The sequence below is a fragment of the Microcaecilia unicolor genome, chromosome 6 (assembly GCF_901765095.1).
Source record: "Microcaecilia unicolor chromosome 6, aMicUni1.1, whole genome shotgun sequence".
Lineage (NCBI taxonomy): Eukaryota > Metazoa > Chordata > Amphibia > Gymnophiona > Siphonopidae > Microcaecilia > Microcaecilia unicolor.
Genome location: NC_044036.1, coordinates 153,206,405 through 153,225,433, shown reverse-complemented (window position 1 = coordinate 153,225,433; position 19,029 = coordinate 153,206,405). Strand labels below are relative to the sequence as shown.

The following is a 19,029-nucleotide window of genomic DNA, read 5'->3' as shown; positions in this document are numbered from 1 at the left end:
CCTGGTGGGCAGGAAGAATAGCCCCTGCCACTAGCTTAGTAAAAGGATCCCTTTAAGTACTATTGTTTGAGGTGCCATTTATAGAAGTTTAGGCACCCAAAATCTAAGACTAAGCTAGTATTTTATAACAGCAAATTTGTGCACCAACCCCTGGATTCTATAAATGGCACTCAAATTTGTGTGCACAACTAAATTGGTTAATGAGTCGAGTAACGCCAATAATTGGGTGCTGACAATCAATTATTGGGATTAATTGGCAACAATCTGGATTTGTGCACACATGTTGCTATTCTATAAATATCTATAAATCTTATCGATGCAACTCCAAATTTAGGAATTTAATTTATGTTCCTAAATGTATGCTAAATCTATGAGCATAATAGGCCCTAAATTAGGAGCATAGATTACGCATTAAGGGGCCCTTTTACAGAGCAGCGGTAAGCCCGCAGCGGACTTACTGCTCGCTCTTTCGGGACTACCGCTGGCCCAATGCAGCCGCTGGCGATAGTCCAACCCCGACCGCGTGCTATTTCCAGGGGAAACAGAAAACCCCCAGAAATCGCTTGCTTGGCGATAACTCTGCAGTAATCAGGCATTGCCGCACACTGCCTGGTTAGCGCGGGAGCCCTTATTGCCACCTCACTGGGTGGCGGTAAGGGCTCCTCGTTGCATGGCCATGTGATAAGAGTTCTCTTACTGCATGGCCATGTGTGTCTGGGGTCATTTTACCCGGTGTGGTAAAAAGAGCCCTGGTGCATGGGAAAACGGCCCCTGCCTCCAACGCAGGGCCCTTTTTCCCGCAGCTTGGTAAAAGGGCCCCTAAATTCTGTAGTGTAAATTTAAGAGTGTAAATTTAGGAGCATAGCCTTTATACAATAAGGCCCTACGTACGTGCCCTATTTCAGGAGAGTAGCAGAAATACAGCAAGAAAAAAAATGTATCTTACCAAACATGTCCTCTTTCTACAATACCCTCCTCTAAGGGAACCCATAGACTTTAGTGTCACTTTGCTGGCTGATCAGCTTTGGTGATTGCTTCAAGATACTGTGCTACATCAAGACTCTGGGTGACTTAATGATATGTCATGATCTTTTTTTACTAATTTACTCTTCTGTGGTCTGTTCCTTTGTAGTGCATTAGAAACTTCTGGATATTAATATCTTTGCCTCTCCAGAACATTGTGTTTGTGGCAGGTACTTTAGAATCGTCAAATACCTTCTCTGCAGAGAAGGTTCCTGGTTTTACATAGGTCTACTTATTTTCTTTGGAAAAGTAAATATTTAGCAGCTTCCTGAATTTTCATATGTGACATTTTCTTCTGACTTGCCCAAATGAGCTGCTTTATTCAACTTACTGTGGGCAATCAATCTTGTCTTCAACACATGGGTGATATTTCTAGTTATCTTTAGGTCCATCATCCTCCACCCTCTTTAAGAATACTTAAGAAAAGATAAGTCATCTTATGGACATGCCTCTCTCATCACGCCATCCTTAAAATTCAGGCTTGTGACTCAGCAATATGCTAACGTCGAAGCACCCACATGTCTTTGAAAGGTTTATCCCATATGTATATCATAGTGGGCCATAGTAGTCAGTGTGGGCCCCTTTTTCTATTTAGGAAAGACTCCCAGATGACTCAAACTTGACTTTTTCTGAAACTGTAGTTCACAGGAAATCTCACTGTGAGTATTCACTGAACAGTCCCTGGTGTATGCTTCTATGTATGTTAATTCTGCCCAAGCTGTTTAGGGCATAAGCCACTGCCACTGATTGTATTTACAGCAAGATTGAACAAAGTACGATTCTTCCACTTCACTAGTTCATTCTATGTGAATGTACAATCCCATGTGTTTCAGTTATGTTCCAGGCTCCAAAACTCAAATCTGTTATTGCTATAAACTCTCTTTAGAGTTGTTGAAATCTCTCAGCCTCTCTGCATCAATTCCTCAAACTCCTTCAGTATCTCTTGTGACCCGCAGGAAGAATGCATATATGTGTTTTGTTGGTTCATCAACAGTACTCAGAATGCACCTCATTCCACCCTAGATCTGCATGCTGAATGGTCCCATCAGGCTACTGTGCACAGAGGCAAATAGAGGGGCATTTTCGAAAGAAACGTTGGAATTTGGACGTTTTACAAAGACGTCCAAATTTGGAGGTGGGAAGAAGGTCATTTTCGAAAAAAGATGGACGTCCATCTTTCATTTCGAAAATACCAAGGACATCCTTGGATTTGGACATCTTTAGATTTAGACGTCGTCTTTGACTTCTGGCGATTTTCGAAATCAAAGAAGTCCAAGTCAAAAATGTCCAAATGCAAACCATTTGGATGTGGGAGGAGCCAGCATTTGTAGTGCACTGGTCCCCCTGACATTCCGGGACAGCAATCGGACACCCTAGGGGCACTGCAGTGGACTTCATAAAATGCTCCAAGGTACATGGCTCCCTTACCTTGTGTGCTTTGCCCCCCCAAACCTCCAAAAAACCCACTACCATAACCCTTACGGGTGAAGGGGTGCACCTAGATGTGGGTACAGAGGGTTTCTGGTGAGTTTTGGAGGGCTCCCAGTTTCCTTCACAAATGTAACAGGTGGGGAGGGGGGTATGGGCCTGGGTCCACCTGTCTGAAGTGCACTGCATCCACTAAAACTGCTCCAGGGACCTACATGCATTGCCAAAGACCTGAGTATGACATCTGAGGCTGGCAAGTAATATTTTTATTAATGTTTTTGAGGGTGGGAGGGGGTTAGTGACCACTAGGGGAGTAAGGGGAGGTCATCTCCGATTCCCTTCAGTTGTCATCTAGTCATTCCGGGCACCTTTTTGTGCCTTATTCGTAATAAAAACAGGTCAGGGTGAAAACGTCCAAGTTTTACTCATGGATGTCTCTGCTTTTTTCCATTATGAGTCAAAGACGTCCAAGTCTTAGGAACACCCATGTCCCACCTTCACCGCACCTCTGATATGCCCCCTTCAAATTTGGACGTCCTTGCGACTGACTTCAGTTAGAAACATCCAAAATCAGATTTCGATTATATTGATTTGGACGTCTCTGAGAGATGGACGTCCAAGTGCCGATTTATGTCACTTTTGGACGTCCATCTCTTTCGAAAATTAGCCTGATAGTGTCATCTCCTTTGTCTTCTTGCCTCTCAAATGATCTTTCCACTTGGTAGACTTGCCTACATGGCAGTCTATTTCTCTCACAGCTTGCATTTTGGCCATTTTCATCATTCTGTCCTTTTATACTTGCTTTATTCACTGATGCCAAAAAGTCTAAAGGTTCTTTCTTGCCCTTAGCACAGTTGACCTTGCATAGGTCATGCTTCATCTTATGGTTTCAACTTTGCTGTTAATTTCTTGGTTGAGGTGTCACTTTTGATGTGAATTGAGTTGTGAACTGGTTACCAAAGAGGCACATGACATATTTGCTCAAACAAAACTGGTTTACTGCGCATCGTGATCACCATAGATAGGAATGAGTTGCTTTCTTTTGTTTGTCATATCAACAGGACATGATATACTATTATCCAGTGTTATAGCCCAAATATTTCCTAGTGCATCCTCTTCATGAGAACAGCTGAAACAAACAAAACAAAATGCCATTGTATTACTAAACACATGAAACTGTTCTAATCCTATGCTTTTTTTATCTGTTTACATGCTAATATGTGAAATAATCTTACCTAAAAGAGTTTGAAACAAGTTTTGCAATAAACCTGGTAGAAAGGGGTCCAAATGACAAATCATTTTCTTTGCTGGAGGAAAGATTTTATTTAACTTTGACATTTATAATCGGCTTAACCATCAAGCTCTAGGTGGAAAACAATCCAAGTTAAAGAGACAGTATTGTACAAGAAAACACTAAAATACAGTCTGAATTGTAATAGTGACCATGATGTACTAAAGTATTAACCCAGTAGCAGTTATTCAAAACACTTTAGTGTACAATCAGGCTTATGCTATAGGCATAAGGTAGCCCGGTATTGACCCCTAAGTGCCATCAGGATAAAAGGAAGAGGGTTATAATATGCATTAAACAGCTTTTAGGAGGCCTATATAGGCATTATAGTATTTCTTTAGTCTTTTGAAAAGGTTTATGTTCCCTTAAATTTCTAATTAAGATAAAATATTCTGGACAAGAAAAATCTTGTGGACAATTGTGTAAGGCAGAGTTTGATTAACTCTAGAAGACCTGGGGAAAACTGAAATTTTTGAAGGCTGTGATTCCTTTGCTGTACAAACAGAATGCATGTTATACATGAACTTTTGAGGCAGCTGAAGACTGGCCTACAGTTTGTAAAACAATTTAGGTTACTCCTAGTCAAAATGAATGTTTCAGTGAATCCCTAAGTGCACAGACGTTGGCACAACTTCTGCGTGGAACAAAGTTAAAACATGACATCTTTCTGCATATTTTAATGCATAATTACTATTTATTTGCAGTTTTTTTTTTACAAATTCAAAATTTAAAAAAATATATAAATATGGCAGGTGCAAAAGTTTGACACACTTTCAGTCAGCAATTTTAACACCTTTGGCAGAAATGACAGCTTCCAAATGTTTTCTGTAGCCAACAAGGAGTCTTTCAATTTTCGTTTCTGAAATTTGTTTTTCCTACACTTTTTTCTTTATTGAACAAATATTATATACCGTAATCCCTGGTAAAAAAAAAAAAAAAATCTGTGAGTGCTGTTTGTACAACTCTTCAAGGTCAGAGAGATTCTTAGGCCTGCTTGCATGCACTGCAAGTTTGGGAACGCCATAGAGATTTCCAATAGCGTTCGAGTACGGAGACTTCATCTTTCTTTTCAGTATTTTATGGTTGATTGAAGTATGATTTAGATTGTTGTGTTGATGAAATAGTGCCCCCTTTTTAGCTTCAATTTCTTAAGAACATAAGAATAGCCATACTGGGTCAGACCAATGGTCCGTCTAGCCCAGTATCTTGCTTCCAACAGTGGCCAATCCAGGTCACAAGTACCTGGCAGAAACCCAATTAGTAGCACTGACTATGGGAACATTAACTTCTAGGATATGTTGATATATAGTTGAACCCTTAATAAAATATAATCCACTGCCCCACTATGCAAAACAACAAAACAGTGGATATGTTTGACTTGACAAGGGCTTACCGGTTGCAGCCTAAATTAACCAAATTTAATCACTGGCCAAAAAGCTCCACTTTTTGTGTAGAGGTTTTTGGCAAGTGACTAAAGTTAAGAATATACGTGTTGCCATACTTGGACAGACTGAAGGTCCATCAAGCCCAGTATCCTGTTTCTAACAGTGGCTAACCAGGTCACAGGTACCTGGCAAGATCCCAGAACAGTAAAGCAGATTTTATGCTGCTGATCCTAGAAAAAAGGTAGTGGATCTTCTCAAGCCCATCTTAATAATGGCTTATGGACTTTTCTTTTAGGAAATTAACTAAACCTTTTTAAACCCTGCTAAGCTAACTGCTTTTACCACATTCTCTGGCAATGAATTCCAGAGCTATTACTCATCGAGTGAAAAAAAAATTTTCCCTGATTTGTTTTAAATGTACTACTTAGTAGTTTCATTGAGTGCCCCCTAGTTCTAGTATTTTTGAAAAGAGTAAACAAGTGATTCACATCTACCCATTCCACTCCACTTAGCATTTTAAAGACCTCTATCATATCTCCACCTCAGCTTTCTCTTCTCCAAGCTGAAGAGCCCCAACTGCTTTAGGCTGCAACCGGTGAGCCCTTATCAAGTATGGGCAGTGTGTTGCTTGAGCCTTAAAACCTCTGAAGTATTTTCTTTATTTCTGGAAGAGTCAAACATATCCACTGTTTTCTTGTTTTGGATATTTAGTTGAACACATTCTTCCATCTGCAGAATATTTTCTGTTGTATTGGCTACCATACAATCCTATAATAGAACTACCCCGTTGCTTAATGGTCGGCAAGGTATTCTTTACATGTTTCACCCTTTTATCTGTAAATGTATTTTTTGTGGTTGTGACTGAAGAGTTCAGTTTATCAGTCCAAAACACTTTGTTCCAGAAGATTTCATGTATATCAAGCTTTTCTTTTCCATACTTTAGACAATGACTTTTGTGACAAAGTCCTAGAAGAGGTTTTCTTACTGAGAACTGGGACCAGGAGAAGAGGAGAATCTCTGCATAGGGAGCAAATATTTCTACCAGGTAGAAGTAGAATCTCCAGGATTTTATAGAATGGTGAGAAGGTAGAGATAGAAGAACATAGAAGAGATACTTGACTGGGCTTTGTGTGTTTCCTGATCTTTCAAGAGCTACATAAGAGAGAAGTCAGAAATTCCTGGCTTTGTGTCAGGATTTCCACTGTCCAGATGCAATATTTTTCTTTAATATTTCCTTCTAAATGTTGTGTTCAATGTAAGAATATTAATTTGTTTTCCCTGACCCTGACAATGCTAAGAATTTCCTTCGATCTCATTTTCTTTCAGCATCTGAAGTGTCTTAAGTTAACTGAGGAGCCAATTTACTAAGTCGCGTAGGCGTCTGTGCACATCCAACGTGCATCAAATCGGCTACCATGTGCCCTGGGCGGTAATTCCATTTTCGATGCATGTCCAAAACAGTAAAAGGGGCCTCGGTGCATGGCTCCCTGTCCGCTTCCGCATACAGTTCAAACTTCTCTTACTGACCTTTAAATGCATCCATTCTGCAGCCCCCCCCCCCCCATTACCTCTCCACTCTCATCTCTCCCTACATTCCTCCCCGTGAACTCTGCTCACTGGTCAAATCTCTCTTGTCGTCCCCCTTCTCCTCCACTGCTAATACCAGACTTCGTTCCTTTTCCCTCGCGGCACCTTATGCCTGGAATAGACTTCCTGAGCCTGTACGCCTAGCTCCATCTCTACCTGTTTTCAAATCTATGCTGAAAACACACCTTTTCATCACTGCTTTTGGCTCCTAGCCACTATTCAATTGCCCTCCCCTTGTTCTTTCTCACCCAGTACTTCCCTCGCCCTTAATTATTTGTCTGTATTTTTATTGTAAGCTCTATTGAGCAGAGACTGTCTCTCTGTGTCAGGTGTTCAGTGCTGCGTGCGTCTGGTAGCGCTATACAAATGCTAATAATAATGTGATGTAGGTGTGCTAACTGATTAGTGCAGACACACCCACTCTCTGTCAAAATTACAACAGCTCAAAATTTGAGTAGGGACAAGTGACTTGTCCAAGCTCAATCCCATGCTGGTCTATTTGACCACTGTACTTGCTGAAAGAGGGCAGGGGGATGGGCGTTCCCTATTGGAGTTTGGTGAATAAGGTAGAGGGATATCCCACATGGAGCTTCTTGCCATGTTACCATTGCCATCTTGCAGAAGGTGGAGCTTGAAAACTCCCCCAGTTTTGCTGCTTTTGCTGACTACATCTAGCCCACGGGTTGTAGTTTGGAGACCCTTTGTCTAACCAGTATGAGTTTAGTGAAGATGGTATGACGGAAGCAGTGTCAGACAGGTGAAACAGCTACAAACTGCTATATTCTTTTCATAATAATAACAGTGGCAGCCTCTCATAGTAGATAAATAGGATTTTGTTAGCATGTCCATGTCATAGAAACATAGCAAAATGTAGGCAGATGAAGACCATATGGCAGCATCCAATCTGCCCATCCATTCCATCTACTTTCCCTATCACTCCCTTAGATGATCCTATGTACTTGTGCCAAGCTTTTTTAAATTCAGATACTGTTTTCATCTCCACCACTTCCACCGGGAGGTCGTTCCACAAATTCACCACTCTTACACTGGCTACCACTTTTTTATAGGATCATGTGCAAGCTGCCTACACTAGTCCATATGATCTACAACTCTGGCGTTCCCCTCTATCTTTCTCGTTTGTTAATTCCCTATTCTCCCCCCGGGACCCTTTGCTCAGCCGACTCTAACCAATTAATCATACTCTCTTTCAGAAAGTTTGACTATGACCATGTTCGTACATGTATTTTTAGTGTCATGGGCACTACCCTTTGGAATGCATTGCCCTCCACATTTTGATTGGAAGCATCACATATTAGATTCTAGTAGTGGTGTTCAAATCAGGCCCCAGAAGATCTGTCCCATCTTCTGATACCTTACACCCTCTCCCGTGCACTATGCTCTACCAACACTAGACTTCTACAACTATCTCATCCCTCTTAAAAATTTAGAGTCAACCCGAACCTCTGCTATTAGCTGTATTGGCCCAAAGCTTTGGAACACATTACCTTCTGTTCTTCGCTCAGAACCTTCCTACCTTACTACTACTACTACTTGACATTTCTAAAGCGCTACTAGGGTTAAGCAGCGCTGTACAATTTAACATAGAAGGACAGTCCCTGCTCAAAGGAGCTTACAATCTAAAGGCCAAATGTACAGTCAGTCAAATAGGGGCAGTCTAGATTTCCTGAAAGGTTAGGTGCCGAAAGCAACATTGAAGAGGTGGGCTTTGAGCAAAGATTTGAAAGTGGGTAGGGAGGGGGCTTGGCGTAAGGGCTCAGGTAGTTTATTCCAAGCATAGAGTGAGGCGAGGCAGAATGAGCGGAGCCTGGAGTTGGCGGTGGTGGAGAAAGGTACTGAGAGGAGGGATTTGTCCTGTGAGCGGAGGTTACGGGGGGGAACGTAAGGGGTAATGAGGGGCTGCAGACTGACTCACCTCTTCTCCCTTGCCTACTGTACCCCCCACTGAACTCTTCCCCCCCCCCTTGTAGCATTTATTATTGTACACCACTTGTACACCACTTACTCTATCCTCTTGTGGCTTTTATTATTGTACACTATTTTTCAAGCCATTTCCATGATATGTGGTATATCAAGCCTTTGTAAATAAAATAAATAAAATAAAAGATTAAAAAAATGAGCTTAAGACCTTTCTCTTTAAAGATGCAAACAATCTTTGACTTGCTCATGGGTGCCTTTTGATGTCCAGGCTGTGTACTCACTGCCTCATCCTATTCTACTTTTCTTTCCTCTGTTCTTCTTAAAATGTAATCCTTTCTATACCTTTTTTTATTTTATTTTGTAAACTGCTCTGAGAGCGGTATATCCAGACTAATAAAAACCTGAAACAGGGTCCTTAAAAAGAAATGCAGTGCCATTAAGTGAAGGAAATGGAGATGAAGCATTGTTAGAACAAGGGAAGAAATTAGATTCACATTTGGCAGTGTTGAGGTAGAGAAGATTGTTTGTGAGCCAGTAGGAGAGTTGTGATAGACAGTTGTTCAACTATGAGACTGAAGAGGCATCAGTAATTTAGTGTTATAAACTACAGTGATACCTCGGTTTTCGTCGATAATCCGTCCGAAAACATTCGTCGAAAACCGAGGCAAAGACTAATGTAAAGAATAAATGAACATTTAACATGGAATTGTTTGGCTAGACGAGAAACAACGCCACACTGAGCAGAAGAACGCGTGGGTCGCCCTTTGTTTTCGCAAAATTAGCAGCGAGGTCACGTGGGCACGCCGACGAAATCCAAGGCAACCGACAAAATCCGAGACAAATTTTTTTGTGTAAAAAATCGACGAAAACCGAAAACGACGATAACCGAAGTCAACGAAAACCGAGGTATTACTGTATGCATATCTCAAACTCAGTACAATGATAACAACAAGAACATTTGCCTGTTCAAAGATAATATAGGGCATCTTTTACTAAGGCATTGGCGTCTCTTAATGTTTAGCGCGCCTTAGTAAAAGACCCTCACATTAAACTGGTAACCCCCCAACACACACACACACACAAATGTAATTCCCATAGTTATGTACAGGTCACTGTTGTTCCTTCAGCAGACTCTTAAGCAATCAGATCCTCCCCCTCCCCCCACACACACCCCAAAACCACCACCATTTTGAATGGCTGCACTGCTGCCCTGTTAAAACTACAACACCTCAGGCCTAGCAACAGAAGAGGACCTGGACTTGAGGCATTGTAATGCTTTCATCTTCCCAACAGGCTGGGATTGGAGTAGGATTGACAGATGGAAAGGAAAATGGAAATGGGACTTGATTACCGCCTTTCTGGGGTTTTTGTAACTACATTCAAAGCGGTTTATATATATTCAGGTACTTTTTTTGTACCAGGGGCAATGGAGGGTTAGGTGACTTGCCCAGAGTCACAAGGAGCTGCAGTGGGAATCAAACTCAGTTCCCCAGGATCAAAGTCCACTGCACTAGCCACTAGGCTACTCCTCCATGCCATAGGGTACAAGGACAATCTAGGATTTGGTATCCTGCTGTGACCATTCCATAAAGAATGAGGGATACCAGGGGAAAGTCAGGATTTTGTGTCCATCCCCATCACTCTGAAACTGTGAAAACCCCAGGGCCCTGGCTATAATGGTTTTGCTCCCTTGAAAAATGAAAGGAAATGGGATTTCTGATAAATTTACAGGATTAAGAAATTTGCTATAATAAGAGAATTCACTAGAACAATGTCTTTGGAAATATACCTCTTGTATCTGTCACTTATAAATGACAACTATGAAAGCTGATATTTTCTTTTTAAGAACAACTTGAGTTTGATAATGTCAATAGATGCGAAAAGTCCCACCCCAAGCTCTGTTCTATAAAATGGAAGTGGGAGAGCTACCGCATAGTCGATATTAACTGTCACCAAGCACTGAAGAATCAGATTGCTAGCATTAGCTCTTTAAAAGGCTTGCCAAAGTAAATCTCATTTACACATATAAATCTTCATACTCTTTGCTATGAAAGGCTCTTTGAAAAAAGAAATCCTTTCTTTCTGAATGCGCTGAAATGCCATGACCATTGTTTATCTCTCACAAGTTTCAGCTTGTATATTTGAAGGAAAATCGTGTGATTTTGGTTTAGTCGCATGAATTGAAAAGAACAGAGGAAGAAACGGAAGATGACATTTGCACTGCACAGGCATAAGGGAACTTGTGTTATGCAACGGGCTTTCAAAGAGTACAGAGGAACATGGAAAAAGTGTGCAGTTCATAAAAGAATCGAAAAGTATTTTAAATTCTATTCTGCACGTAAAGATTTTTCTTGACACTGTATATTAGAACCAAATGACCAGGATCTATATTTCACAATTTAAGTATGGCTGCTAGGCACATGTATATAGCAGTCGTCATAGCTGTTTGTCCTTTTTATTGTTTTCATATTTATTTTACTTTTTAGATTATGATTGTAACTAGTTTTATTCTGGATCTGTTATTTTTTTAAAATGTTTTTTAAGCTACTTTGAATCTGGGAAATAGCAGGTTATATTCTTTTAAACAAATAACATTTTCTGCCCCTGATTTTAACCCCGTTATCCAAACTCCATGCCTCATTGACTCTTTGAAACTCCTGCTGACCCAAGGTACTGATCAGTATTCATGCTGCTTTTTGGCCACCAGAGGTTCTTGCAAGAGTGGTAGCTGTAGCCATCCTTTTGTCCTTCTGGTCCTGAGGTTGCACACTCTACCTCCATAGTAATACTCCATCACAATGGACAGAGAATCCAAACCAGAGTTCCTGCACCAATGTTCTATAGCCTGAACCACAGGGCCAGCTCTAAGAAGCCACGTTTATTAAAGATTTTCTCTCTTTGTGACCACGTTAGTTTTTGATTCCTTGCAACTTTGTAAATAGGGATGCCCGAGGCTAACTATATCATATGCAGCTAAGCAATAATCCTCTCCAAATGAGTATATAACAATCATTACATTCATATAATTTTTCAATTTTTATATATTTTTTTCTCGTCGTTAAAGAAAGTCCTTTTTTCACATATCAGGACTTACGTATACATTGTATAGTTGATGGCATTTCTGCATGAGATGCCTGGCTTCTGACATCCACATTGAATGTTTTCCTTCTCATGTGTAGCAGAGCTTGTACAGCAGCTGATGTTGCTTTGGGTCTCTTGAGGAGCGGGGGCAGGGGGGGAGACGTACCTGCCCCCTTCTGTCTAATTTCAGGAAGGGATTGGAATTTAATGAGTGATGGGATAAAATGGATGACTTGAAAATAATGGGGCACCACTACACATTTATCATAAAAATAATGACCTCCTGCCTTATGGCTGACAATCCTATCTTTCACGTTATATCGTAATACTGTACCTGATATGTCTCGCTTTAATTACCGAACGTTACTTATCAACATGGGCTTCTTGTTGAGAACTGTTTCCTAGCAACTCTGCTTATGTGTCTCTTTTCTACAGATGACATGGAGGCCATTCCTGTCAAACAGTTTGTTAAACACATCACTGAGCTATATTCTAATAACCAGCATGGATTCACAGAAGAATTTGAGGTATGTTTCCACATTAAAATCATTTTTTTTTTGTCATTTAAGGTAGACCTTTTTTCTTATGATAATTATCAGCCCCCTATGTGAACTATGTTCTGGGATCATCTGTGATGTATCAAAAATGTAGACCAACTGCAGTGATGCCGCATTAACCTTCATTTCTGTTGATACATTATAATGTGCTATATGGACCTTATGTTCAATTTACCCTGTTACTGCATCCTTAAATTACCCAGCTCTAAATTAGTCTGCAGCTGTGTCCTTTGTCTGGGGGACTGTGATCAAAGAATGAAAAGGTCCTTGGGTCAATGGAAGCAATGTAATTAAGATATTTCTGTTGAGTGCTAATCGCTCTTATCTGGCAGAGATTCCTCCCCTAAAAAAATTCACATTACTACCTATATGTGAAATGATTTGAGGAAAATGACTGTTTCATTTTTTTATTTACCATTTTACTGTATTACAAAAATTTGATGAAGCACATAAAAAAAAAAACTCAGAGGGACCAATATTGAGTCTGAAGCAGTCGGCATATTTTTAAAATGCCAGCCACTGTGGTTTTTATTCCTGGATGCCAGCCAGTGCTGAATATCTGAGTATAAGTTTGGCTGGTGCTACTTTATATTCAGACCAGTACTGGGTAAGTAAATGGTGTGTGGTAACTGCAAAGCCTTTGGAGGGGAAGGGGGTATGTTCAGCACCTATCCTGCATTTACTGCAAAGGGCACTTAACGCACTGCATGGTATTTCATTATATGCAAATGCAGAGAGCGTGGCAGCAACCGTACTGCCTGCTTCCACCTCCCGCATATAACAGTGCAGGGACAGCTGGAAATCAATACTAAACAGGTCTGGTATGGTGACACTCTTCCTCCTTTCACATCTCTCCCCCCCCACCCCCCCAATTCCCTGTCACAAACTTAGGGCCCTGTTTATATAAAGGCTTGCTAGCATTTTTAGCACGTGCTAACCATGTAGACACCCATAGGAATATTATAGGCGTCTACATGGTTAGCGCGTGCTTATTTTTAGCATGCGCTAAAAATGCTAGCACACCTTTGTAAGCAGGGTCCTTAGTGCGGCTTAGTAAACAGGACCCTGAATTTGAGGCAAGATCATTTTCTTAGAAGTTTACCTCTTGTACTTAGCCTATTGATAGTTTATTAGTACAATGTGATTGTCTTCAGATAATTCTGTTTCAAAAGAATTTTTGGAATTCATTTTGAAAACTTTGATAAATGAAAAATTAAAAAAAAAAAAGATTTCTTGGGATAATGTGGGATATAAATGTCACAAATAAATAGAATAAACTCTGCCTGAACTATGTCCCTCCCACACAGTACATAAATATTGCTACACTGGGACAGACCAAAGGTCCATCAAGCCCAGCATCCTGTTTCCAACAGTGGCCAATCCAGGTCAGAAATAACTGGCAAGATCCCAAAAACGTTCAATACGTTTTATGCTGCTTATCTCAGAAATAAGAAGTGGATTTTCCCCAAGTCATTTTAATAATGGTCTATGGACTTTTCCTTTAGGAAGCCGTCCACAGCTTTTTTAAACCCCGCTAAGCTAACCGCCTTTACCACATTCTCTGGCAACAAATTCCAGAGTTCAATTACACGTTGCGTGAAAAAAACTTTCTCCGATTCTTTTTAAATTTACTACTTTGTAGCTTCATTCCTTGGCCCCTAGTCCTAGTATTTTTGGAAAGAGTAAACAAACAATTCACGTCTACCCGTTCCACTCCACTCTTTATTTTATAGACCTCAGCCATCTTTTCTCGAAGCTGAAGAGCCCTAGCCACTTTAGCCTTTCCTCATAGAGGAGTCGTCCCATCTCTTTTATCATTTTCGTCGCACATCTCTGTACTTTTTCTAATTCCACTATATCTTTTTTGAGATGCTGCAACCAGAATTGAACACAGTATTCGAGGTGCGGTCGCACCATGGAGCAATACAAAGGCATTATAACGTCCTCATTTTTGTTTTCCATTCCTTTCCTAATAATACCTAACATATGTGAAACATGCTTTCCATTTAGAAAAGATTTATAAAATGACCCTCTAAATGGGCCATATATGTTACCTGTTCTTGAGGAGTTCAAATGTTTTTATTGCTGAAGCAGTTTGGCCCAGTTGACTGTTGGTTGCGTGACTGAGCAGGAATATTGAAGCATGTAACAATGTTGACAGTATTCAAGACAAACATTTATTCTCCAGAGAGCACAATCTGATCGAGATGATCAGATGCAGCTCAGTCTCCTCAATTATTTATGAATTGAAACCCCAGTGCTATTCCTCAGAGCTGCTGTTGACACCATTTAATTATTCAAAATAATCAGCTGCACATCTGTAAATTGGATCTGTGTTAACAGCGGCTTTGCTTCAGTGTGCCAGAATCATTGGCATTAAAGAAATCAGAGATCATTTTCTCATGTACTGTATTGTCGATGGAAGAAACCTTTCATTAGTGGATTCCTGTCCTGGGAGAGTATTTCTAGTGTTGTCTTTGTAGGTGTATTTGAAGATAAACTTCAAATGGATGTTTTTTGGCTGGTCGAGACTGATGTAGGTTATTTTAGGGCCACTTCCACCTCCAATTCCAAAGCTACCTTCTCCTTCAGTTGTTTAATAACAAATATATGCAAATATGAAGAACAAATACAAATAAAGAATTGTAATTGGATTATTGGTTACATACAACCCCCCCCCCCCCAGATTCTGTGTAGGTCACCCAAATTTGGGCATGAATTGCAGATCTGCACATAAATTAATTAGTGAGGTCTCCCTTTTACCAAGCTTCAGCAAAAGGTGGGCTGCGCTGGTTTCAGTGCGTGTTTTTTGGCGCGCTCCAAGGCCCCCTTTTACCGCAGCAGGTAAAAGGTAGGTCTTTCCTTTTTTTAAAAGAAATGGCAGTTCAGCAAGTGAAGCACTTGCTGCGTGGCCAGTTTGGTTGGGAGCCTTACCACCACCCATTGAAGTGGCGGTAAGAGCTCCTGCGCTAACCTGGTGGTAACCAGGCAGCGCACTGCCTAATTACCACTGGGTACATACCAGCACTACAAAAATTAATATATTTTTGTAGTGCCAGATATGTCAGCGCACTGGGAGTGGGAAGTACCGCTGGGCTGCTTTTTAGTGAGCACTAAGCCCGCATTGGGCTTACCGCCACTTTATAAAAGGGGCCCTCAATTTGGCTCTAACAGTTATGGGAGTCAGCAAGCACTTGGGCAGTAATTAGGAGTTACGCATGGATCTGCCCTATGCCCTATTCTACAACATGTCTCTAAGTTTCCTAGCATACAACTCCAAATGGGGAGTGGCCATGGCAGGGGCATAGCCAGACAACAGATTTTGAGTGGGCCTAGGTAACTGGGTGGGCACCAAATGTTTTCAAAGTATCATAAATGACGACATAGATCCCTTTCTCAGTCCGTGACTCCCCATGCTGAACCTTGTATGACGTAGTTATAGTTTGGGTTCCTCTTTCCCACATGCATCACTTTGCACTTGTTCACATTAAACGTCACCTGCCATTTAGACGCCCAGTCTCTTAAGGTCCTCTTGTAGTTTTTCACAATCATCCTGCGATTTGACTACTTTGAATAACTTTGTGTTGTCGGCAAATCTGATTACCTCACTAGTTACCCCCATCTCTAGGTCATTTATGAATATGTTAAAAAGCAGAGGTCCCAGCACCGATCCCTGAGGGACCCCACTAACTACCCTTCTCCATTGCGAACATTGACCTTTTAACCCTACTCACTGTTTCCTATCTTTCAACCAGTTTTTAATCCACAGTAAGACACTACCTCCAATCCCATGTCCCTCTAATACTCTTATGCTGGAACTATATGATAATATTGATATTACATCCCCGTATTGAAAATATTGTCCAGATAATTAGATTCATCAGTTGGGTGCGAGCATTTACACCAGCTTTTGGCAGGCATAAGCGCTTATGCCGAATTCTAGGCACAAGAAGTACGCCGAGCTAGTATTCTGTATAGAGTGTGCTGCGCAGTGCACCCAATAGAGAATACTATCTTAGGGGTCATTTTACTAAGCAGGTAAAAGGCTGGGTTTTGAGGGGGTTTCTTAAGAATTGGCCATGCGGCATGTTGAAGCACTTGCCATTTGGCCATTTTGGGGGAGAGCACAGCTCCAGCGGTAACCGGGCAGAGGGCGGCACTGCCTGATTACCACCTGGTAAACACTGGTGCTACAAAAATAAAAATATTTCTCATGCCTCAGGAGGTTTTAGTGTTGAAACAGCCTGTTGTAATCATGGAGCTTTCCACTCCCCATCTTTCATGCTTTTATTCAACATTTTATAGCATCAGAAATGGAATGCTGGGGGTGGGAACCACCGCGGGCTGCTGCAATAGCCCAGTGGTACTTTCTGTTTAGCGAGTGGTAAGCCCGTGTTGGGCTTACCACCGCTTCGTAAAAGAGTCCCTTAGCACAGATCGTAACAGCACCTAACTTTGGGTACCGTGGACAGAAACTGGCTCAGAATGTTGATTCACTTGGTTGCAATAGAATCTGTGGAATTAAAATCTAAAATATAGTCACCATGTCACAATTTGGAAAATATTATAGGTTTCTTTTTAGTATTATCTACAGAAGAATTAAGGTAGATAATGTAAACCTTGTACCGTTCACATTGGTATAATTATCTGTTATCCAATAATTACAAAACATAAATAGTCTAAATCTATTCTGTTTCTCAGCACAAACATCTAAGTACCCACCGAGACTTAAGTATAACTTACAGTTGATACACTGCTATTAAGCAATAACGATATAGCAGTTTACACATCACGCAGCATAAAAGAAAATTAAAAGAGGGGGAATGTAATCATCATTTTATGTAAAAGGATAAAGATGTTCTAAAAAGAATATGTTACTATCAGGTTTATTTTCAAAAGAGAAGGTTGCCCATCTTTCGACACAAATCGGGAGATGGGCGTCCTTCTCCCAAGGTCGCCCAAATTGGCATAATCGTAAGCCGATTTTGGGCGTCCTCAACTGCTTTCCGTCGCGGGGACGACCAAAGTTCATGGGGGCGTGTCGGAAGCATAGCGAAGGCGGGACTGGGGCGTGCTTAACACATGGGCGTCCTCAGCCGATAATGGAAAAAAGAAGGACGTCCCTGACGAAAACTTGGCCGACTTTGGTCCCTTTTTTTTTTTTTAACAACCAAGCCACAAAAATGTGACCTAAATGACCAGATGACCACCGGAGGGAATCGGGGATGACCTCCCCCTACTCCCCCAGTGGTCACTAACCCCCTCCCACCCTAAAAAATAAAATTTTAAAATATTTTTTCCAGCTTCAAATATCATACTCAGCTCCATGACAGCAGTATGCAAGTCCCTGAAGCAGTTTTGTGGGTACTGTAGTGCACTTCAGGCAGGCGGACCCAGGCCCCCCCCCCCCCCCACCTGTTACACTTGTGGTGGTAAATGTGAGCTCTCCAAAACCCACCAGAAACCCACTGTACCCACATGTACGTGCCCCCCTTCATCCCTAAGGGCTATGGTAGTGGCGTACAGTTGTGGGGAATGGATTGGGGGGGGGGGGGGGTTGAGGGGCTCAGCACACAAGGAAAGGGAGCTATGCACCTGGGAGCTTTTTCTGAAGTCCACTGCAGTGCCCCCTAGGGTGCCCGTTTGGTGTCTTGGCATGTCAGGGGGACCAGTGCACTACGAATGCTGGCTCCTCCCATGACCAAAGGGCTTTAATTTGGTCATTTCTGAGATGGGCGTCCACGGTTTCCATTATCACCGAAAATCAGGGCAACCATCTCTAGGGACGGCCATCTCTAAGGTCAACCTAAATGCTGAGGTTTGGGCGTCCCCAACCGTGTTATCGAAACAAAAGATGGCCGCCCATCTTGTTTCGATAATACGGGTTTCCCCACCCCTTTGCGGGGACGTCCTGCGAGGACGCCCTCAGGAAAACCTGGGCGCCCTGTTCGATTATGCCCTTCCAAGGGGCTCATTTTCAAAGCACTTAAGGGTCCTTTTACTAAGGTGCACTGAAAAATGGCTTGAGGTAGTGTAGGTGTCAGGTTTGGGCGTGCACTGATCCATTTTTCAGCATGCCTGTAAAAAAGGCCTTTTTAAAATTTTTGCCAAAAATGGACGTGCGGCAAAATCAAAATCGCTGCGGGTCCATTTTGGATCTGCAACCTTACCACCAACCATTGACCTAGCAGTAAAGACTCACGCTGTAACCCAGCGTGCTCCAAAAATGAAATTACTGCAAGAGCTACGCAATAGCCGGGTGGTAACTCCATTTTTCGTTCAATTTTGCCCAGTGGTTTCCAGCTACTTCCAGATGTTCCCATGTAGACAGCAATTCCTTCAGGTAATCCCTCATCTGAATAAAGTTAGTTTTTTGGGTGGGGTACTTTGAAGTCTAGAACCTTCACTTTTGAATGAACCCTCTCCACACCTATCAATATTAAATCACACCATCTGATGATCACTGGATGGTAGATGATCACCTACTATAACATCAGAAACATTCTCCCCGTTAGTAAGCAGCAGTGCGCGTTAGTAAATCTTGCTCTTAGTTAAAAGGGGTAAAAATAAGTTTTGTTTTGAACCTCTGATTTGCCCGGTTTCATTGGTTCAATGCGAATGATGGTCTAAGAAGCTAGAACAAACCTCTAGGAGGATACAATAATTTGAGTACTTCAAACATCAATAAACTTTCAACAAGTATTAAATCATTTAGCTAAATGATTTATGCAGTTTAATT

General features: G+C 41.5%; 1 protein-coding gene across 1 annotated transcript in view; it reads left to right on the top strand.

The window, feature by feature from the left end:
• The window catches only part of PTPRG (protein tyrosine phosphatase receptor type G), a 708,710-nt gene that overhangs the window by 631,889 nt on the left and 57,792 nt on the right, over nt 1-19,029 (top strand). The window contains 1 exon segment of the mRNA XM_030208031.1: nt 12,169-12,260. Coding sequence (XP_030063891.1) covers nt 12,169-12,260 — 92 coding nt within the window.